The 20,335-nt window shown below is 43.7% G+C and overlaps 1 protein-coding gene across 3 annotated transcripts in view; it reads right to left on the minus strand.

Moving 5' to 3' along the window:
- Nucleotides 1–5,347: 5,347 nt before the first annotated feature.
- Nucleotides 5,348–20,335, minus strand: part of ADCY9 (adenylate cyclase 9) — a 92,404-nt gene continuing 77,416 nt past the window's right edge. For all 3 annotated transcript variants that reach the window (XM_035340043.1, XM_035340044.1, XM_035340041.1), the window contains 4 exons: nucleotides 19,508–19,667; nucleotides 16,432–16,580; nucleotides 13,354–13,395; nucleotides 5,348–7,516 (listed from right to left, as the gene is read on the minus strand). In XM_035340043.1, the coding sequence (XP_035195934.1) occupies nucleotides 6,328–7,516; nucleotides 13,354–13,395; nucleotides 16,432–16,580; nucleotides 19,508–19,667 (1,540 nt within the window). In that variant the 3' untranslated portion in view covers nucleotides 5,348–6,327. The remainder of the gene's footprint in view (nucleotides 7,517–13,353; nucleotides 13,396–16,431; nucleotides 16,581–19,507; nucleotides 19,668–20,335) is intronic.

Genomic DNA, 20,335 nt, shown 5'->3' on the forward strand with positions numbered 1-20,335 from the left:
CACTCAAGGCTTAAAAAGGGTTTTCTGCAGAGAACTCGCACTGCTGTTATTCCACAGAGCTTCACGCAGCACCCGCAGCCCCCCAGCAGCGCTCCAGCTGAGCCACTGGTAACACAAATCGGATTTCGCACTGATTTTAGTTACTGCTTGAGCCTATTCAGAGTCTGACATTTGATTTTTAATGAACTCTAATTTGAAGACAAAGCCAGCACGCTCCTGGGCCTGATGGCTGCTGACAAAACCCGCGGCGTTGCTCAGAGGACAGCGTTCAGAGGGTGGCGTTACAGCAGCTTCACAAACTGCGTCCGTTTTAAGGCTCCCTCATCCTAACACAGAAGCCCCAAACCTCCCCGTGCTGCAGCCAAGCAAAGTCACCAAACCTGGAAATTAGAGATGAGCCTTCAGAGCACCCCACGCCTCGTCCCACGTCCACCTTCCTCCTTCCTTGCTGACCCGAGCGCTGAGCTGGCCGGGCACCGGGGCGTGCTGCCCGGGGCGGCAGCCCAGTCCCCATCCCTGCGGGACGAGGCTTAGCGGAGGACCGGGAGGCCAGGCTGCTGGTTGGACTTGGAGATCCTGAAGGTCTTTCCCAACCCCGATGCCCCTGGGATTCTGTGATATCGGCGTGCTCGGTGCCTTGTGCAGCACCGTTTGCTTACCCCACGTGTTGCCACCAGCGGAGTTACGGCAGGACGCGAGGGGGCTGCACGGTGCCCGTGAGGATGAGCACGAGGAGAGGGGATGTCCTCAGAGACCCCATGGCTTCAGGAGTCTCAGCCCCCTGCTGCAGTGGAGATGTAGGGGGGCTCTGTGCCACGTGGAACTGTAAGTCGTGAGTCTGTAGCAGGTGAAGGCTGGAAGTCGGTCGCTCCTCGTAAGAGAAAGGCTCTCACTCCTCCTCAAGGTGGCAAATGGCCTTAGTGCCCTCCGAGCTGCGGAGCTGGGCATGGCTTCACGTGAAAAACGGAGCTGACGGACCCTGCGCCACGTGGGAGCACCCAGAAGCAGCAGGCGATCGCTTCTAAAATGTCCCCCTGCTGCAGGGGACAGAGGCACCCACCTCTAGACCCTGGAGAGGGATGTCGCCTGCAAGGGTGTCGCGGGGAAGACTGAGTCCCGTCCACGCATCCGACCGCAGCCCCCTGCTGCTCTCCCACGTGGGCACCGAGGACACCAAGGGCAACCTGGAAACTACCAAAGGGATTTCACAGCTCTGGAGACAGCGGTAAGGGTCTGGGGGTCCAGGTCATTTTCTTCTTGATCCTGCCGGTTAGGTTAAAGGATGGCAGGAGGAGGAGGTGGATTCTCCAAGAAAACGACCGGCTGCATCGCTGGTGTTGGCAACAGGGTTTCGGTTTCTATAACCACAGGACGCTGTCTAAGATCGACGTAGCGCTGCAGCACGGCCTCTGAACTCCCCACCTTCTGAGCTGGAAGCACCAAAACCCACTGAAACAAAAATCCACGGTGTCCTGCACTCCTACAGGCCGACCCTCCTGCCTCTCTGGTCTCCTGCACGGGACGTTTCAGCAGAAAATGCTCCACGGTTTCACAGCTCTTGACTGAGTCACCAGACCATTGCCCCCCTCAAACTAAAATAGGGGCAGCCAGAAGGTCTGCAGGAATCAGCAGGTAGCGGTTACCATTTCCAAATGCTTGTTTTTATAGGACTTGGCAAAATTCTGCCGGCACCGTGTGCTGATGTTCTCGGTTCCAACAAACCACAAGTCCAGGTTCTTCCCACCCCACCGAGCCAGCCGACCCCAGGCCTGCTCCTGCGAGGCGGCAGCGCTGCAGCACACGGCCGGACTGCTGGGGCACCCCTGCGCCTCCAGCAGCCACCGCTCTTCTTTCCACGTGTAAATCATTCTGTTTCCAGCCAAACCTCCCTCATGGATGGATCCCCGGGCTTAGCAAACAAACAAAACATTCTCTCTGCAAGCATCCTTCCATTTTCAGCATCCCAGAGCATTTTGGGCACAAGGGGCCTCCTGAACTCTGCTTCCCTGAACCCAACACCAGCAGCCCCTCACTTCATTGATTAACTTCTGCTTTTGCATGGTCTCTAATACTCAAGGTCATAGAACTCCCTCCCCCCCCCGCCTCCTTTTGGTGTGGTGAAAAATTCATTTTTTCCTGGAATCACCAACTGAACCCCGCAGACGTGCCCGTTACCCTTCTGTGCCTTCTGCCAAGCGGCTCACGCACAGCAGGAGGAGAAAGCTGCAGCAGCGGCTGGGCCACCAGAGCAGGACTGAAATACCGGAGCTGAGGTGCTCTCCCCTTCGTGTTGGGAAACGCAGCCCCAGGCAAGCAGCGGTGGAAGCAGCTGAAGTGCGGAGGAAAACCCCTGGAAGCAGCACCCGGCCCCAGCAGAAGTCGGGTGCTGCCGTGCACAGCGCAAGATGGAGCTTAGAGAGGACCAGGGAGGCGACGACCCACCCAGACCGAGCCAGTGAGACCCCGCACGAAAGCAGAGAGCAAACAGACGCAGTCCTTAAATTAGGTAAAAACCCCCAAGTCGCTCAGTTATGCGGCCGGCTGGGCTGTAACCAACCCCAGCCACTCCCAGGCTCTCCGATACTGCAACATAAAGGCATGCAGTGCACAACTGCTCCCTTACGACTCTTTTTTTTTTGAAAAAAGCATGGCTGTTGTATTCAGAATTAAAGTTTTAGAATTATGAGCAATTATAAGCCCTGAAGTATCCAACTAGTTGTCCTTCGCCCTTTTCCCGGTGCCAGCCAACGCTGGCCTGGCTCTGGGAGAGGTTTGTGCCCCTTCCACGCCGGGGGCATCCTCTCAGCCCCCGTTTTGTCTCCTCAAAATCCGACTGTGCCTGCTCGGTTCGGCCAAAGGGGATGGCACCAAACTGTGGGAAAGGACAGGCAGGTCTGGTCCTGTCTCCAAATCACGAACACCAGAAGTAAATCAACAGGAATGCCATTTACGTGTTTTTAAATGAGAAATCAATTCCGTTTCACAGCAGCAGCTGCAAGAAAGTCAGCGTTTCCGCGCGTTGGCAGTGGATGAAGATGCCTCTGCAGGGCACGCTCACCATTTTCCTCCTCGCTCTGTGCTCCCGAGCAGCTCCCACAAGGGACCTGCGGCTGAAGGCAGCCCCAGCCTCGCAAACACGCAGCAATCTTCCCCCCTCTCTGGGTAGTTTTGAAGCGATCAGCACAGAGACACCCTAAAACCAGAGCACAGCGCTGACTGCGCGCGCAGAACACGCTTCCAGCTATCTGTCCAGCCCTGCAGCTTCCACCCCGTGTCTGAACGGCGGTGGCACCAGCGGGGCAAGCAGGAGGGACATCTCGATGACACCAGCTCCAGGCCTCCCGCAAGCGCGCGTGCAGCAGGGCCAGCTCCGGGGCACGGCGGGCTGCAGCCCAGCACCGTTACCAACACCCGCAGAACAATTTCTGCGAGCGCTGGGACATCTTTTCACAGGCATCAAGGGAAGGTGCAAAGGTTCGGCCCCCGCCATTTCCCAACAAAAACCAAGCGTCTCCCTGTGCCTGTGAAAATCTCACTGTTCCAAGCGCACGCCGACAGCTTCGCTTCCCGATCCCGTTCCTCCGCTGCGCTAAGACAAGGCGCTGACCTCCGAAGGAGGCTGCGGAGGCTGCAGCAGCGCCGCGCTCAGCGCGCCACAGCCTGCAGCAGACAGCAGCCCCCGGCTTCAGAGCCCAACCCCATTTCTGTCCTCTGCCATTTCATTCGCTTAATGCCGACAGGAATGAGCCCCCGGTACTGTGTTTTGTTTCCTGGTATCCCAACGCTCCCAGCCACCTGCACTGCTCCTGCGGCACGGGAGCGTTGCCCGGTTCAGAGGCTCCGCGGGGTGTACCCCTGGCTGCTGGCAGGGGGCTGCGGGAGGGGGTCCCCGCGCAGGGCCCGTCCCGACAAAGCAGCGAGAGAGAAACGGTACTGAGCCCTGGGCAGAGCTGTCTGCAAAACGGGGGGGGGGGGAAGAAGGGAAAGGGAAAAAGGGCTGAACCACTTCGAGATCCCGAATATAACACTAGAAGGCATGTAAACAATTCTGGACCACGTGAACTCCCCCACGGTAAGAAAAGAAATACTGACATACACTTAACTGGAACGAGAATCCTGGAAATGGTTTCAAGAATACATTCGTCGGATGCAAGAGGTATTTGCAGAGTTATACTACCTGAACGTTGGAAGTGCAACCCACTGCGGGGGAAGGGGACTAGTTCTAATCGAGTGGGAAGGCAGGCTGCTGTAAAACTTTGCGCTATTAAAAACAACTTCCTATTGTTGCTTGTCAGGAATAGCCTCAAACGAGGCTACGGCATCGGTGGCATAGGGATGAGCACCCCCTTTTTTTGTGTGTGCTGGGAGACTGAGCAAGTAAGATTTGCTTTAAACAGCTTTCGTATCCAATGCAATTTAGAGACGCATAAACAGCAGCTTTTGTGAGAACAGAGTCTTGTTTAAGGTAACTGAGATCCAGAAACCTCCTAGATTTACATTTGACCAAGGCTTCAAGGGCTCTGTGCTCACCATGGAGTGTAGATGGATCTCAGAGGGCTGAATAGGAACATCACAATGTATGTATTTATAACTCAAACTCCAAAAATTGCATTGGGAATAAAACGAAGTATCAATATATTCTGATTTCGGGTCAGACGGAAAGGAAGAATTAAAACACATACCAAGACGCAGACGGCACAGCATTGCATTTCACCAGCTCTTCCCTGGCTAAAGAACTTATTTCAGGCGCAAAAATTCTTTTAATCTTATTTGGTGTTGCAAGGTTGTTAAACTCGAATAGCTGAATGGGTAACAAAATCCAACGTGGGGCATCAGATGTAGGTGGATGAGGTGATGGAAGCATGCAGAGGGCAGACCGGTATCGTCTGAGGCCCCACTCCTGCAGTTACCCCTGTGCAAGCAGGTCTCCGGTCACGGGGACCCGCAGAGTCACCCGCAGGACTGGGAAATTGTTGTGCTTCTCAGCTCGCAACAGCGGACGCTTTCCCTATTCCTGCTTTCAGTGGCACGCAGGGAGCATGCTGTTGTATTCCCCGCTGCAAAAGCACAGTGTAGGGGGCAAATCCTGAAAAAATATTGTGCAGCACCATTAGGTCAGTACAGAGGGAAGCTGGGATGCCCAACTGCGTTTGGTGGCTTCGGAAGTTTCACCAGCTTTGAAACAAATATTGCCTAGGTAACAACATCCTCACAGTGGTTGGTAGTTCAAAGAGGCTGAAACGCTATCCCGCTACTCTTGGTAAACCAATTAACGACTCATCTCTCCTGATCCCTTCCGCAAAAAAACAAAAAACCAAAACCAAAATAAGAATAGAAATAAAATAAATAAATAAATAACGGCATCTCCAAAACATTTATTTAACTTTTCTCTCTCTCAAATCAGACCAGCTTAGAGACACCAACTTCACCTACCTTTGCCAATTCAGCTAAGGTGCGGAGCAACCTAAGCCCCTTTTAGACACACGAAACCCAAATTTTAACGCTCTTCTGGTCGCTTGTCTGCTTCTGGAAGCCTGTCCTGAGAGCTGGTGAAGTCCGAGCCCTTATTCCATTCCCACGTATCAGTAACTCATTGGCTATATGGAAAAGAAGTGTATCCAAAGCACACAATGGCACATTAAGTTTGAAGAAAGCATTGGTAAAGGAGAATAAAACTACAGCAGTTGTTCAGCCTACTCTACCTAAATGTTGAGCCACTGCAGAACTCCTCCTCCAGCCCAACACAAAGTAAAATTGTGTCACCCCCTTGCCAAGACATTCTTTTGTGGATACGTTACTGGCACTTTATGTCAGTCTCATATGGTAGATACATGCACATTTGTCTGTGTGTTTACATACAAAAGGTCTGATAACAGTAAAACATTGTTCAGATAGATATAAAAAACCCAAGGAGTTGCATTAGCCAAAAAAAGAGTTTTGTGAGAAACAACAATAAAAATGATATAACCACAGCTTTTCTTTTCTTTAAAATTAGATAAATACCCAAAGCTATGATTTCACTTGGGGCCTCTGTACCTTGACAGGGAGTCCAATGGAGTATATCTGAAGGCACTTAATATCCTCTACTCAGCTGTAAGATGGTTGCACAGGGAGCTGGGGAGCTTGGGATGTGATTTGGGGCATGGAGGAGAGAGATGGATGAAAACAAGCCCTGAAGAGCTGTGATCCACACAGCATCAGGCGCTGAAATGAAAACAAACGTACAACCCAGGTGTTGAGAAGGTCTCTCTTGAAAAAGAAAACTGCCAATTGCAAATGTCTTTGTGTTTCTATTGACAGAGCACTTCATGCAACTCTGACAGTGCATCATACACTCTTAGAGATATTTAGCTTTGTCAGTTCATTGACCTCCTCAGTTCCTGCTTCCTCACAGTCAGTCTTCTCTACAGCTTTGCCAAACCTGCACCTCTCTTCTGCTTTCATCGAATCTTTCTGGAGCTTCTTGGAGGAAGAAAGGATGTCCTTGGTTTCTGAGTTATCTGTGCCATGGGCTATCTTATCAGAATTCTGTACAGAAGGCACCAGGTTGGCAATCTCATCAGTCGGAGATCGCCCAATGCTGCCATCCACTTGAACCCGAATGTCTGGGGATATAGACAACTGGTGATGTGGCACGATCCCATTGTCCATGCATTTTGGGTACAGGTAGGTCTTCATCTGACCTTTCCCCTTCACATTGACTGTCCCCCTATAGTCAAAGTCATACCCCATCTTGTTCAGGATGCGGTAGCTTTCCTCACTCACCTGTATACGACACTCTACGCCAGTGGTGTCCATTCTGCTAGCAATGTTCACAGTGTCCCCCCAAATGTCATACAATAACTTGGTGGTGCCAATGACCCCAGCAGTGAGAGGGCCATGGTTAAAGCCAATCCTAAGTTTAAAATTAAACCACAGCATGTTGTTGTTGAAGTCATCCACCACTCGCATCATTTCTTTGGCAAATTCAAAAAGGGTCTGCAAATGTCCATGGGGATGGTTGTTGTCCTGACACTGCGATGTGTTCAGCCCTGAAGCAGCCATGTAGGTTGCCCCAATTGTTTTGATTTTCTCAATGCTGCTGTAATGTGGTTTGCTTAGCAGCTCATCAAAATCCCCAATCAGTTCATTCAGGACTCTGTAGCACTCTTTGCCTCCTTCGTAGTTCTCTTCATAGAACTCGCTGAAGTTCACAATACTAGCAAAGATCACCCCGCCACTGTCATGGTTTTTGGAATAGCTCTGGGAAACCTTCAACTGCTCAGCCACGTGATAGGGAATAATATTCCTCAGCAACCAGTCAGCTTGATCCCTCATGCTTTGAATTTTGGTGCGATGAAGATCGGCCTCCACATCCCCATGATAGTGGAGGCGGTAACTGACCTCAAACTCCCGATTCAGAAACCAGACCAGGAGGAGCAGGAGGAAAAAAACCAAAATCACTTCCTGACCGATGAGGTCTGCTGGCCTCTTCATGTCACTTGGCACTGAACTGTTGCACGGACTCTTCCTGGAGCTGGAAGCAGAAGAAAGGGAAGAACAAGAAAGGTGCATTTAAAGACATGGTCAGGGCACGGCGATTTCTGCTCCTACGCTAGAATAAAAGCATTGGAAGTGGATGCTACGTACCAAATTAGAAAATATGTTTTGAAAACTTTATCTGCTATTAAGCTTGCTAAAGAATTAATTTCATTCTTAAACTTACTGAGTACTTCCTTAAAGGGATACCATTGGGTTTAGCAACACAGAAATTGGCCCACCTTTATGTTAGTCCTGTTTTAAAGATTTCACTAAGGAGACAGTTATTGTTCTATATAAGTATGTCCTTAAAAAACACCACATGTAAATACATCTAAATAAATGCTTAATAATGGCTGTGTTTAGATACACGCATGTGCACGTCTGTCTGTCTACAGCTATGTGTGCGTTATAAGTGGCGTGTTTATCATTTCTTTGTACTACCTCCAGTATTTAGAAATATTCGCTTTGTATTTTTTGTGCCTTTCCCTTGTCTCCTCACCAAAGACCAGTAACCTTCGCAGTGTGCCTTTAACGTTAACATGTCAAGTTTTCGGAAGAAGATAGCCCTGTACAAGATGCTGCGTGAAGAACATCACGTCTCCTGCATGAAAGCGCTGAATACGGAGCTCTGGTTGACATCTTTTGCACGTTACAACCACTGAAGCTTTTTATGGTGGAGATGGAAAGTTTCTCAGAGTACCAAGATTAAAAATAAAAGTCATGGCTCATATAGATTAAGACCGGTATTTCAAATCCTTTTGACAATTCGTTGACTGCCTGTGCAGATTATGAAGCACTGACAGAGTACGCTTCCAGTGCCAAACAGCCCTTAGCAAGGAGACATCTGCAGTCCACAGTCTCAACTTTCTGGAGAGATGTGAAGACACACATTTAGTCTGAGAAGACACCACCTATGCAATGCTGGAAACTAAGTCTAAACCCAGACAGATTGGCATGCAGTGATTTCCGGAGTCATTTAACTGATTTTTTTCTTTCCTATGAACTTCCTTATGCCAAAGCGTAAGACTTGATATGTGCAGACACATGCTCAGGTTTCTCAAGTTAAGAAATGGTCTGATAAGGGAAAGCATCACCTCAACCTTTCTGCCTGAAAAAGAGAAATGCAATCTGTATCTCAGAGTCTGTTTGTATTCCTCTTATGAAGGTATGTTAGCAAAAAGAGATCAAAACCTCAAAGCACAACAGTAGCAACAGTTCAAGAAAAGAAGACTTTATATTTGTCGCTGTAATGTGAAAACATTTCAACTTTCAGTTTGTTTCTTTAATTCTGTGGGGGCCATGCTTCCATTTCTGAAATCAAAGCAAATGTTTTAGCAACTGAGCTACGTTCCAGACCCCATTTCTTTTTCTGGAAGTTCTTTCTCAAATATTTCATTGCACAGTATAGCCAGAAAGGTATGATGAAGCAAAACCAGCACAGTTGTGATACTGATGAATACACACATTTTATTCTGTGCTATGGTCTTTTTTTTTTGTATATGTATCTATTGAATTTTATCATAGTAAGCCTATAGGAGAGAAAAAGGTTTCTGCTAGCAAAGCATTTACAATAGAGAGCTTACAGGTCAAATTTCAGATTAAAGATAAGACTATGTATTATGTTGGGAATTTATATATATATATATATATATATATATATATTCCCAACCATAAATATACTTCTCCCAGGACAAGTGAAGGCATATTCATTTTATTGGTTTGGCATCCAAAAAATAAATATAAATCAACCAATGACTGGAATAGTAAGAATTTCTGAAACACAAGCCCTGCTGCATCTTTAGCAGGTAACAAAATATCCTCCAAATTCGATGGGCTTAGAGAACAGAACAAGAGAGGATAGGTAACAGTAAAGATCTCTTTGAATAAAGAAAGCTGGAGGAGGTGAGGAATGAATCTCAGTCAAGAAGCATGATTCAGGTTCTTTTCAAAACAGTTGATTATTTTCCATATCTTGTGGAAAGAGATCTGCCAGAAGATCTGAGCAACGCCAAGTTACTCCTTCGAGAGTACATGAGTTTGATTCAGATAGTCTGCTCTAACATCAAACAGCCCTGCCATGGGGATTTATTTAAGTCATTAGAGGCTTTTTATTTAGTTTTTATTGTACAAAATAGCCCTTGGAACTTTAATTCCTCGTAAATAAATTAAGAAGGCACCATACATTTTCCGTTACAAAAAGTGGCCCATATCAAACACTAGAGATGCCTTTTAAGAACAAACTCCTGCCTCCCATTCACAGCTCCTGAAGTACTGGCATCTGCGAGCTCTCAATCATCTCCTCAAGCACCGGCTTGACCTTGTTTCCCACGTGGGTGTACAACCTTAGAGATCTGCATTTGAAATGAGAGTGACTCACTTGTAAGCTGACCTGATTTCATTAATAAGGTAATGGGTTAGTATCTCAAAAGAGAAGGTGCAGTATCTTTTCCAGAGCAGGCATTTTTGATCACTATGCAACTGCTACAAGTATTAGTACAAAAAGCCACAATACTAACCTGAAGGAGGAAACATTTACTTCCTACCCACTTGAAAATCAAAATTTCTGGACATTGCAGTGAATTGCTGACAGGACCTACAGGGCTTTAAACCACCTCACAGTCTGTTAGCAAGGACAACCCTCTGCCCAAAGCTGTCCTTTAGAATGCAAAGAAAGAAACCCACACCTATATAGACACAGATCACACAAAACCGTGAACTTTTAAAGTTCTACTTTTCCTGAGGTGTTGCAGCAGAAAACTAATTTTAAAAGTCATTCAGACTGATATCTTAAGCTGTCAATGTTCCTTTAACTCAAACTGTTGAAGCACTTCCTGGCACAGATGCCTATTAACTTGGCATCTTCATTCAGCCTGTGTGTTGAATATGGAACAAGTGAGAGCTCTGGAGATAGAATCTCCTTTGGCTTGATCACAAATCATAAAGATAATGGCTTTCTACTTATAAAGATTTTTGGAAAGCCATTTTGCTTCTGAGCCAGTAACCTATGTTTGGATTTGGATTTCTTACTATATTTAAAATGGATGCATGCCTGCTAAATCTTAAAAAAGAATGCAATGGTGGAACAGCACGGAAAAAGGAAATCAAACAGCTGCTTTCAATGAAGAACATAAAGAGGAGGCATATAAAAAAACCCTATCATCAAGCAATTACAGTCTTCCACCTTGAGTAGCCTATCAGCGATCCTCCTTGAGCCATCACAAGCTGCGACAATACACTTTATCAGCTCTCAGATAAGAAATGAATGAAAACAAGAAATATTTCTTGCTTTGAAGACCAAGTGCAGTAATACCTCTTTGGGGCTGAAGAACTGGTCTGTCTGGAAAAGGAGGCAAATTCCATATTTTGATTTACTGAGCACAGCATAGACGGTCCAGAGATGAACTCTGTGCTAAGACTTCATTACCATTACTAGTAACTTTCTTCCCATGCAATATTAGTAATTATCTCAATTCTTGATCAAGAGTGGGGAACGGCGTCATGAAAAGCATGCAAATAAAAAGTTTGTCTTGCCCTCTTAGAGCTAAGGAAAAGCTTTTGTGCTGACTTGGGTGACCAAGGAATCTTTTTTATTTACCTATACTAATTAGAAATGTACAGCGTAAATGTTTGTTAGGATAAGGGAGCTTCAACTTTCTATTGGTACACCACCTGGAGAAAGGGGAAAATCCGTTTGCACAGAACTCTAGAACTGTGGTATCTAATGATGCACATTAAAAAGAGCCCTGAGCAGCCAAATTCTGTTGCAAATCAATGCTAGAAGCAGAATCGGATTAACTCCTAGTTCTCTCTTTTAGCTTCCAAACCAGAGAAGAATTACATCAGTTTGTAAGTTTGGGCAGCTTCGGATCAGAGGAGCCTAAGCCACTCACAAACATCACACTGGTGTGACACAGTTCCTGCATTAAAACAGAGATGGTGACCAACAAACCACGACCCGGCAAAGCTGCTGCTGCCCACAGGAAGGACCGCGCTGTGCGGTATTTACACGTGCACCATGTACGTGCATTTTTTCCCTGACTGCAGGAATTACAGCCAAAATACAAATACTATGCATCTCATAGTAGAAAGTTTAAAATTAACCTTAGAAATGTTTAATGAGATATTTTGGTCACTGTTTTATTTAGAATCTAAATCACAGGCTAGGATTTGCAAAGTGGGTAGAGTGTACTCCATGCCTGCTTGCAGTAACAACCTCTACGTGGTTTGGTTTTACCTACTTTTACCTTTATTTATCATGAGTTAGAAGCTACGTGATACGTTCTTGAAAGAAAAATGTTTGCACACTAACAATGCTTGACAGCTCTTTTTTGACAGATTCCCAATAAACAATGATATACAAACAGTCATGGAACTGAAGACTGGGTTGTCAATTATTTAAGGCAGAATGAATTATTTATTAGTGATTAGCAGCTGCTCAGGAGCCTGTTAAGCTGTTGTCAATGGTGGCCAAGACATTTGTAATTCTGAGCAACACAAAAGCTTAGGCCATTTCACAAACTAATAATAAAACACCGAAGATCTAAATTCAGGTTAATCCTAAGACATTACATTCAGTGATCACCACACTTCAATATTCTGTACATTGCATTTTCAGCAAATTCCCTCCAGTGTTTTGGCCTACAAAAATCAAGCAACCTCTGTTTTTTGGCTTTAAAATTTCAGCCCTTCTGGGCTTAGTGAACTGGAATTCCCTTCTGAAAATAAAGTTATCTTTCATCTTTGATCTTCGATCAAAGCCATAAGAAAGGAAAACCCATGTAAAAAAATATCACTGTATTAAATTTTATCATCTTGGTGAATAAATATCTAATAAGAAAGCTTAGTTACTATCTCCCCATGCTTACAACACACACATTTGCTAAACTAACACAGCACTTTACCTAGATTATATTTTTTAATATATATATTTTTTTGGTGATACAGCAAAAGCAACATCCTCTTGAACACACACTGGTTTAGATGAATTACTTAGGCAACTTGTTCATAGGGTCATTAGTTCATTTGAGCATAACATCACCTCAGTATTGCCCCCAAACGTGCAATTAGAAAGCACATTTTTCTAATACCAACAACTAGTAAAACACTTAAAATGGTAGAAGAAAAACTTACAATAAAATCACAGGAAATTCAGCACTGAAATAATTAGAGTGAATCTTTAATGAGCTGATTTATAAGGGACTATTCATAACCCAGTAAAACATTTTTGTTTCTTGGTTTAGAAGTCTGGGGGCTACAATTTCATTTGCTCTCAATGACAGTACGTGCTGTGCTGCCTAAGTGAGCTCTGGGTGACAGACAGCACGCAGACTGTCACTGCCTGCATGTCTCCGTCCTGGTGAAGGCAGCTGGCTTCACAGCCTGCTCTTTCTGCTGACGTTTCTCTACACCAGGGAATTCTCAGCTGCCCAGCTGTGGGTAACATCCAACTCTGCACGCTTCCAAATTTTGCAAATCAACAAAACAATTTAAAAAAAGCTCAAGATGTACAGATAGTGCTTTAAAACAGCGACTACCGGAAAAAACAGGTGCTATTTTATATATAGCTCCTCCATAGTTCTATTTCTTACAAATCAAATTTAAAAAGAAAATAGCATTATGCAATTCAGCAACTGCACCATCAGCTCTCTGATGATTTTTCATCATACTCAGGCCTTCTGGAAAGGAAATTAGGTACACAAGGAGCTTAAACACAACTTGCTGGACCAATCTGTTGAATTCCCAAGTGTATTACTATGGATGCAAAGTTTTACTACATGTAACTGGTTGAAAATGTTTCTATTCCTAAACATAGTCATTTGGTATTAAGTTTACCTAAAGTTCTGTGCCAAATCCAGATGAAAAGTTTCCACAGAGCTGAAATAAAAAACAAAAAACATTGACATCAGAAGGAAGTTAAAGCAATAAACAAAGCATTCTGCCAGAATTCCAGTTAGCATTTTGAACTTTTCTATTATGTGGACAGTAGGACCAATAATTGCACTGCATATTTGATCAACTTCAGATAAACTTTGTCTGAACACTGACTTATCTGCACTTTTTGCTTGGCAGAAGCAACCACAGTCAGACAGCGATGCAAAAACCTCTGAAGACTAGGTGATGATAATGCAGTCAATACGATGTCTGGAACAAGCAATTGTTAAAGAATTTAGACTTACCTTGGAAACACAGAAAACCAATTTCAGAACTCTAAAAATCAGCTATGCCTCCATCTTATCTGACCAACACAATACAAAGATTTTAAAAAAATAATAAAACAAAACACAAATATAGAGGCTCTTTTTGAAGATGCCATGAATGAAAGTAATTTAAAATTTACAATGTCTATGCAGCAATTAAGTATTATAATTGACAGTGCTAGTTACTTTTGGGGGAAATAAAAGTAAAGAATAGTGCAGAATGGATTTCCCTGTGAGGCATACAAAGCTGCAGTTACCTTTGTGACAAAAACATCATCAAGACTATTGATAAGAAAGGAACAAAAAAGTTATTATTAATCTAGGCAAACAGAAGTTATGGGACACACTAATTCAACTTGCATTTTGTTCACAATCAATTCTACAAATTGCTGTTTTTCAGGTATGCAGTTGAACAGCTCAGCCTATTACTTTAAATATTTCAGAGATGAAATAACATTGCATGAATTCTAAACTCTGTCCATTTGTGATCACCACTACTCAAACCACAGGCAAAAATATACTATCATGAGGAAAATTTCTTAAGACAAAGTTTCTTAAACGTTCATAACTACCCCCTTAGCAGTTAGCAAAGGTGATGCTACAAATTGTTAGATTGAAAGGTCTCCAAATCTCTGCTTAGGAATAACCTTTCCAGTTCCTTAATAAAGTTGATATACAGGGAAATCCCCAAGTTATCTCAAGTTTGTGTCCCTCCCTTTGCACAATGTCATGATGCAGAGCTTATGTACAAGCTGATCTCGTAATTACACCTGTGATTTGTCTAAAATTTGTCTCTGAATATGGAAGTAGAAGTAAAAATTATGACACCAAACCTTCTGATTTTCTTCGGCAATAAACTGCACAGAGGTCTGTTGAAGTAATCACCCAGGAAAATGAAATGTCAACCACTTTGATACCTTTTCCATGCTTTAGCTTGACTGCCTGCCTTTGCATAAAGACTTTTGGTACTACACTGATGTTACATTGCCCTGTTCTAAAAGGCTCTGCTTGCTGGACATGGTCCTGGGCAAGCAGCTCTGGGTGTCCCTTGCTGGAACAGGGGCTGTACCTGAAACCCCCAGAGGTTTCAGCCTCAGCCATTCTCTGGTTCTGCTGTGATTCTGCACCCAGCACCGAGTTATGCTGCAGCAGCTCCATGCAGACATGCTAGCAGGCGTGTAGCTTAATGAGCAGCAAGACCCCTGGCCTGGGGGAATTATGGAAGAGGAGCAAGGGAGTCATGAAACAGCATTATGAGTTCACTGTTCACTGAGTTCCTTGAAAAAACGAACCTGAGGCTAACTTCTCAGTGAAGCTGGTGGTTGGACAGGGAAAGAGTGCCAAGGAAAAATGAAATGAGTGAAAGTAACTGTTACTGGGAGAGGGTCACTTAGCACACTGGAGGAGTGATGTTGTTAGGTAAACTGGACAAATAAATCCAAATGAAAAATCAGAGATGAGAAAAAGGGAGCAGGCATCCAGAAACTGAACACTTCTTCCAGAAACCAAACACTTCTTCCCTCCACTGAAGCTAGAAAAGGCTGTTCTGTACTCCTCGCTTGAGTGCTCTGCTGACACAAAAAAGGGATTTTCTTTAGTCTAATATGATCTAGAAACCATTTGTCAACTGACACCAGTTCCAATTTATTTTTTTCCAAGGAGGGACAGGCTCTTCTTCCGACAGCTCCCATAGCCACTTCTGAGTTACTTACTGTCTGAGCAGATGTTAAGGGGTGACTTTTATTCTGTCCTCTTACAATATAAATTGGATCAAGATTAAGAGTCAGCTGAAGATGCTTGAAGAGGGGAAAACTAAATACACAAAACACACATCTGCAAACTTTTTTTTTCTTTCCCCGGCTTTTCACCATATGGTTCAGCAGGCCTCTGAAGAAGTGTAAAAGGAATAGCTTTTGATAGGAATCACAGAAGTCTAGCATAAGAAATCCTTGCAAAGCCCATGCTATGGTAAGAGTGCCAAAAGCCGTATTTCTTAAGCCACCAAGAAGTGCACTTTGAATATAAAATTTTGACAATAGGAGTGGACAGGGGGCTGGAAGGAGTCCCTTGACTATCTTGGCAAGAAAATAGAAGAATACTGCAAACAAGTTCTCCTATGGAGAAAGCTGCTTATCAGCAGACAAGCTGAAAAGGTTTAAGGTTATTTCACACAAACTACATTAATGTGATTCCTCTAGTTACTGTTTTGCAGCATCCTCTGAAAAGGCAGAAAAGTGAGAAAGGAAGCAGGATATTAGATCTCTGTTAAATCTGAGTGCCTGCCTTCTACACTGCAAAATTCCTTGAGGAGGGAGCTGGAAGAACAACACATGATTCTTAAGGGCAAATGTAAATCCAGCTAGGAGAGGACACCAAACACCTCAGAAATGTCTTAAAATAGATTTTCTAGCAAAAGGTAAAAAAACAATTCTATGGGTCTCCTAAGTGTGCCCTAGAAACACACCACTTGAGGACAGAGCATCATTTCAACGCAGATTACAGGAAAGGGCCCCTCAGGAATCATCCTGAAATGTCTCCAAAAACGCAGATCTCTTTCCAAATAGACTTTTTACATTTGAGATATTAGAGAAATTCATGGCAGGTACTAAAATCACATGTATTGGATCCTCATTTCACCGGCACAGAAGAATTTGTTTATCCCGAATTTGCTTATCCCAAACATGGTCTATGGGTGCTGGGATGTGATGCTCACCTGTCTGGACACAAGGAGATGTAGAGCAGAATGAGAAGCACTGCTCCTACTACAGTTGCCAATAGAGATCTCATCCAGGAGCTAAGCTGGCAGAAGTTACAGTACTGCACAATGGTGATCAGAATGGCACAACACATAAACATGGTGTACTGCAACAGAGAGAGAGAGTGCGAGTTAGCTTTGTCTTGCTGACTGGAGCCCTTTTGCACATAAATGCCAGCATAAATAAAGGCATGTGCAATATGAAAGACCTAATTTCCTTGTGTGATATGCACATTAAGTGATCCTCATTGTGTCTGTAACAGGAGGCAGCACTTGAAGATGGAGGTCTTCCCTTCAAAGAACAAGCAAACTTTTAGCATAGACAGTTTGTCACAATTTTCCCTAGATACAGTTTTGCATTACCACATTATATCACCATTATTTCAATACTATTCAACACCTTCAGCTTACCTTAGCAAAATGCTCAGTTCCTCTTCTTATTAAAAAAAAAAAAAAAAAAAGGAAAAAAGGAAAAAATAGGGTAAGCATTCACATTAATCTCCTCTCTAATTACTGGGATTAGATCCTCCCTGTTTTGAATGGGATGTCAAAATTCCACTGCATTGAAGTGGAACATAGTCACCCTCAGAAACCAGCTTCCTACCCTTAAAAACACTTCTTAGAGGATGCTAGCATACTGCCCATCAGCAGGTGAATAAGGAAATAAGAAAAAAATGTTTCAATTACAGAAGACAGGTATCAATCAGTGCTTGGTAATACCACGACTTGTGCCAATTTGAAAAGACAATGTTGGGTTTTCTCTTCCAAATGCCTTATCTCAGAATGCTTTCCCCTTTCACATCTTTGCTGGATAAATAAAAGGAAGTGCAGAACGGAGGTATTCCCCAGAATGTCTTAATTTCCCTGAGATACAATGTTACACCAGTCAAAGCTCTCAAGCTGATGTGCAAGGTCTGTTTTTTTCACGAATATCAATGACCATCCAAGCTAAAACAGACTCCACAGCCGCGTCCTGGAGCTCTGTTCTGCTACATACTGCATTTTACAGTATCAAATGATCGCTCTCTCTCTCCCCCATTTTAAATTTCCTTTACAGCTGAAATGCAGAAAATGCAAATTAGGAATACTGTCACATAACAAATAAGCATGTGATTCAGAAGTAGACACAGTGTATGGAAAAAAAAAAACTTACATAATTTACCATTTTTAAACCACAAGCACAGGGTTTTTTGTTTAATTTAATGACTCAAAAATGGATAAAATTAATTTCAGAAGTGTCCATAAAAAACATAATTTAAACTTACTTTTTTCCCCCATTTCAGGTCTCCTAAAGTGGCAGAGCACTGGTTCTCACTCCAAGTGATGCCCCAGCATGAAGCCAGCCTATAGAGGGTCAGCAAGTGCTGTGTTTACTATGTATGCATGGCTTTGGAAAGTTTTTTTTCATTGCTGTTTTTGTTAATTTTGATTTTAATTATTTTGTATCCAGGGAAGGTATAAAATGCTACGAATAAAAAAAACTTTGCAAAACCATGTCATAGTAAAATATGACACTTACCTGACCCTCTATAGATTGATTCCATTTCCTAGAGCTCCATGATTGTTGGAACATCACTGAGCACAAGATGAGTTGGGACATCTCTTGGAGAGTGAGCCAACAACCCCGCGACTCTGGAGGACCTGCAAGAGGAAAGAAAGCCAAGATCATTCTCAGCTTGGTGATGAACACCACCGCCTCACTGCTGCTGCTGGAAGCATTTAGACCAATAACCTGGTATGAGGAGGTACTGAGAATACGCTAACAAAAATGGGTCTTCCAACATTACTTTTACATGCTTGGAGAGATGATCATGGATGGTGATGAATGGGATGATATAAAATCAATGCACAAAAGAAATTTGAGAGATTTGAAGGTTTTCAGGTCCCTTCAGTGTAAAGAAAACATTCCTACAATTAAGTTTGCTGGTGGTCATGAGGGAAGAAGGCCATCATTAAACTAAAAAAATTGTACAGGTTTAACATAGTTAACTTTGGTTACGTTCACAAAGGTAAAAGCTACAGAAAGATTTTAAACATGGGATGTGAGATCCTCAAATCCAGTCCTTTGTGACTGAAAACCATGGAATAGGTTTAACTCAAAATGTCTGGTTCGTATATTCCCACAGAACAAACACTTTCCGACACACAGTACCAAACTGCAGCTGTAAGTCATGGTAGGAAGAAGGAAGAGGATCTGGTTGTTACCTATGCCCAGGGCCCTGCAATAGCAAGCGGTTTGTAAATGAGTTCCCTGAAGATCCTGGAAAGGAAGGCTCATACGCTGTGCTACCTAAGAGAAACAAACTTTTATCTCAGTTTCTCATCTGTTTTATTCATAAAGGTTATAAGCATTGATTTCATGCTATGTTTCACCTTTAAATTAAACATTTTTTTTCCTTGCTCCCTGCTTCTGAATGTTTTTATTAAAGGAGGCACCAAATCTCCTGTGAACCTGTCTCTGGCTGGGCCAAATAAACCAGTTTCTTTCAGGTCCTTTTGAGAAGGCAGATCCTGCATTCCTTTAACCATCCCTGCAGCCCCCCAGGGTAATCATTTCTATGTCCCAACAGCTCTTTCCTTTCAGTTTCTCCATCTAACTTGGCAGAGGAAAAAAAAACAACCCACTGCTAATACTGGTCTTGCTCTTAGATTTACTAATACGCATGCAAACTTCATAGGTTCACAAAACATTTCAGCCTACAAACTCCAAATCAAAAAACAAAATAAGGTACTCTACTTGCATTAGCTAGAATAAACACCGGCAGAAGTATTTGCTCTAAGGAAAAAAAAAAGTGTGTATGCACACAGGCATTTATAACTATCCCTCTCTTCTTCTGTATGACAGTTTTCCAGCAAGTCTCTGTATTTATGTAACAAACTATGTATTCCATCATACACAAAAGCTCTGTTTTTCTCTAAGGGATCTGTATCAAACATCTGTAAAGCATGAGGGAAGTGAAGGAAGAAGGCAGGCAAGCAACAAGCTAAGTTAGATCCAAAACGTCAGACTATGAAACGGAGTTCTACAACTTACATGTATATTTGTTTCAAAATCAGAGGTGAAGTGCGAAAAAACTGCAAGAGCTGGGAGAGAAACTAGGATTGCACCGAAAAAATGTCGAGGCAGCCAGCCAGATATCACCTCCAGGAGACGCTTCGTGCAAGTCATCACCTCCTCCAGGAAGAATGCCATCCTGGAACAAATGGAACCACAGACCTATGGGTTAATTTCAGCACATCACTGCACACAGCTTAATTACCTGGAATAAAATAACTTAAAATTCTTCACTGGGACTGCAGCACCAGTCACAGCTTGCCATGTGCCATACCACCTGCTGGTAAGTTCAAGGGATGATCCAGGCGTGCTGAAAGATGACGGCTCGTTTGCTACAGCACGAGGTGGGATGGGAGGGAGGGGGGATGCTGGGGTTTGAGAAACAAACTGGAAAATGCTTTTCACTTACTTGGAAGGTAAGCATATGAGAGACTAACATTCATAAATACTTAGCCTTAATGAGGTGGGGTGAGCTCCCAGGGGCAGCTCATCAGAGACACTTCTTATACCAGAGCGCTTCTCATCGTTAAAACTAGTGAGCAAAGGTGAAGGCTTGCTTAATGCTTAACTGTTTTTTATCTACAGAAACAGATCATCGGGAAAACTTGCTTCTCAAAGCTCAGAAACATTCATCACTCTCCAAAAACTGCAACCGCTTTTCAAGGTTTTAATTATTTTTATGGAGGCATAAAAAGGCAATGCAATAGTTACCTTCATTCAAAGGCTCTCCACTGGGGATGTATGTATTTACCAGAGCGGGCCTGTGCTTTTCTTGCTTTACCAAAGGATTCCTGCTTTTGTGAGACG

The sequence above is a fragment of the Oxyura jamaicensis genome, chromosome 14, assembly GCF_011077185.1.
Source record: "Oxyura jamaicensis isolate SHBP4307 breed ruddy duck chromosome 14, BPBGC_Ojam_1.0, whole genome shotgun sequence".
Lineage (NCBI taxonomy): Eukaryota > Metazoa > Chordata > Aves > Anseriformes > Anatidae > Oxyura > Oxyura jamaicensis.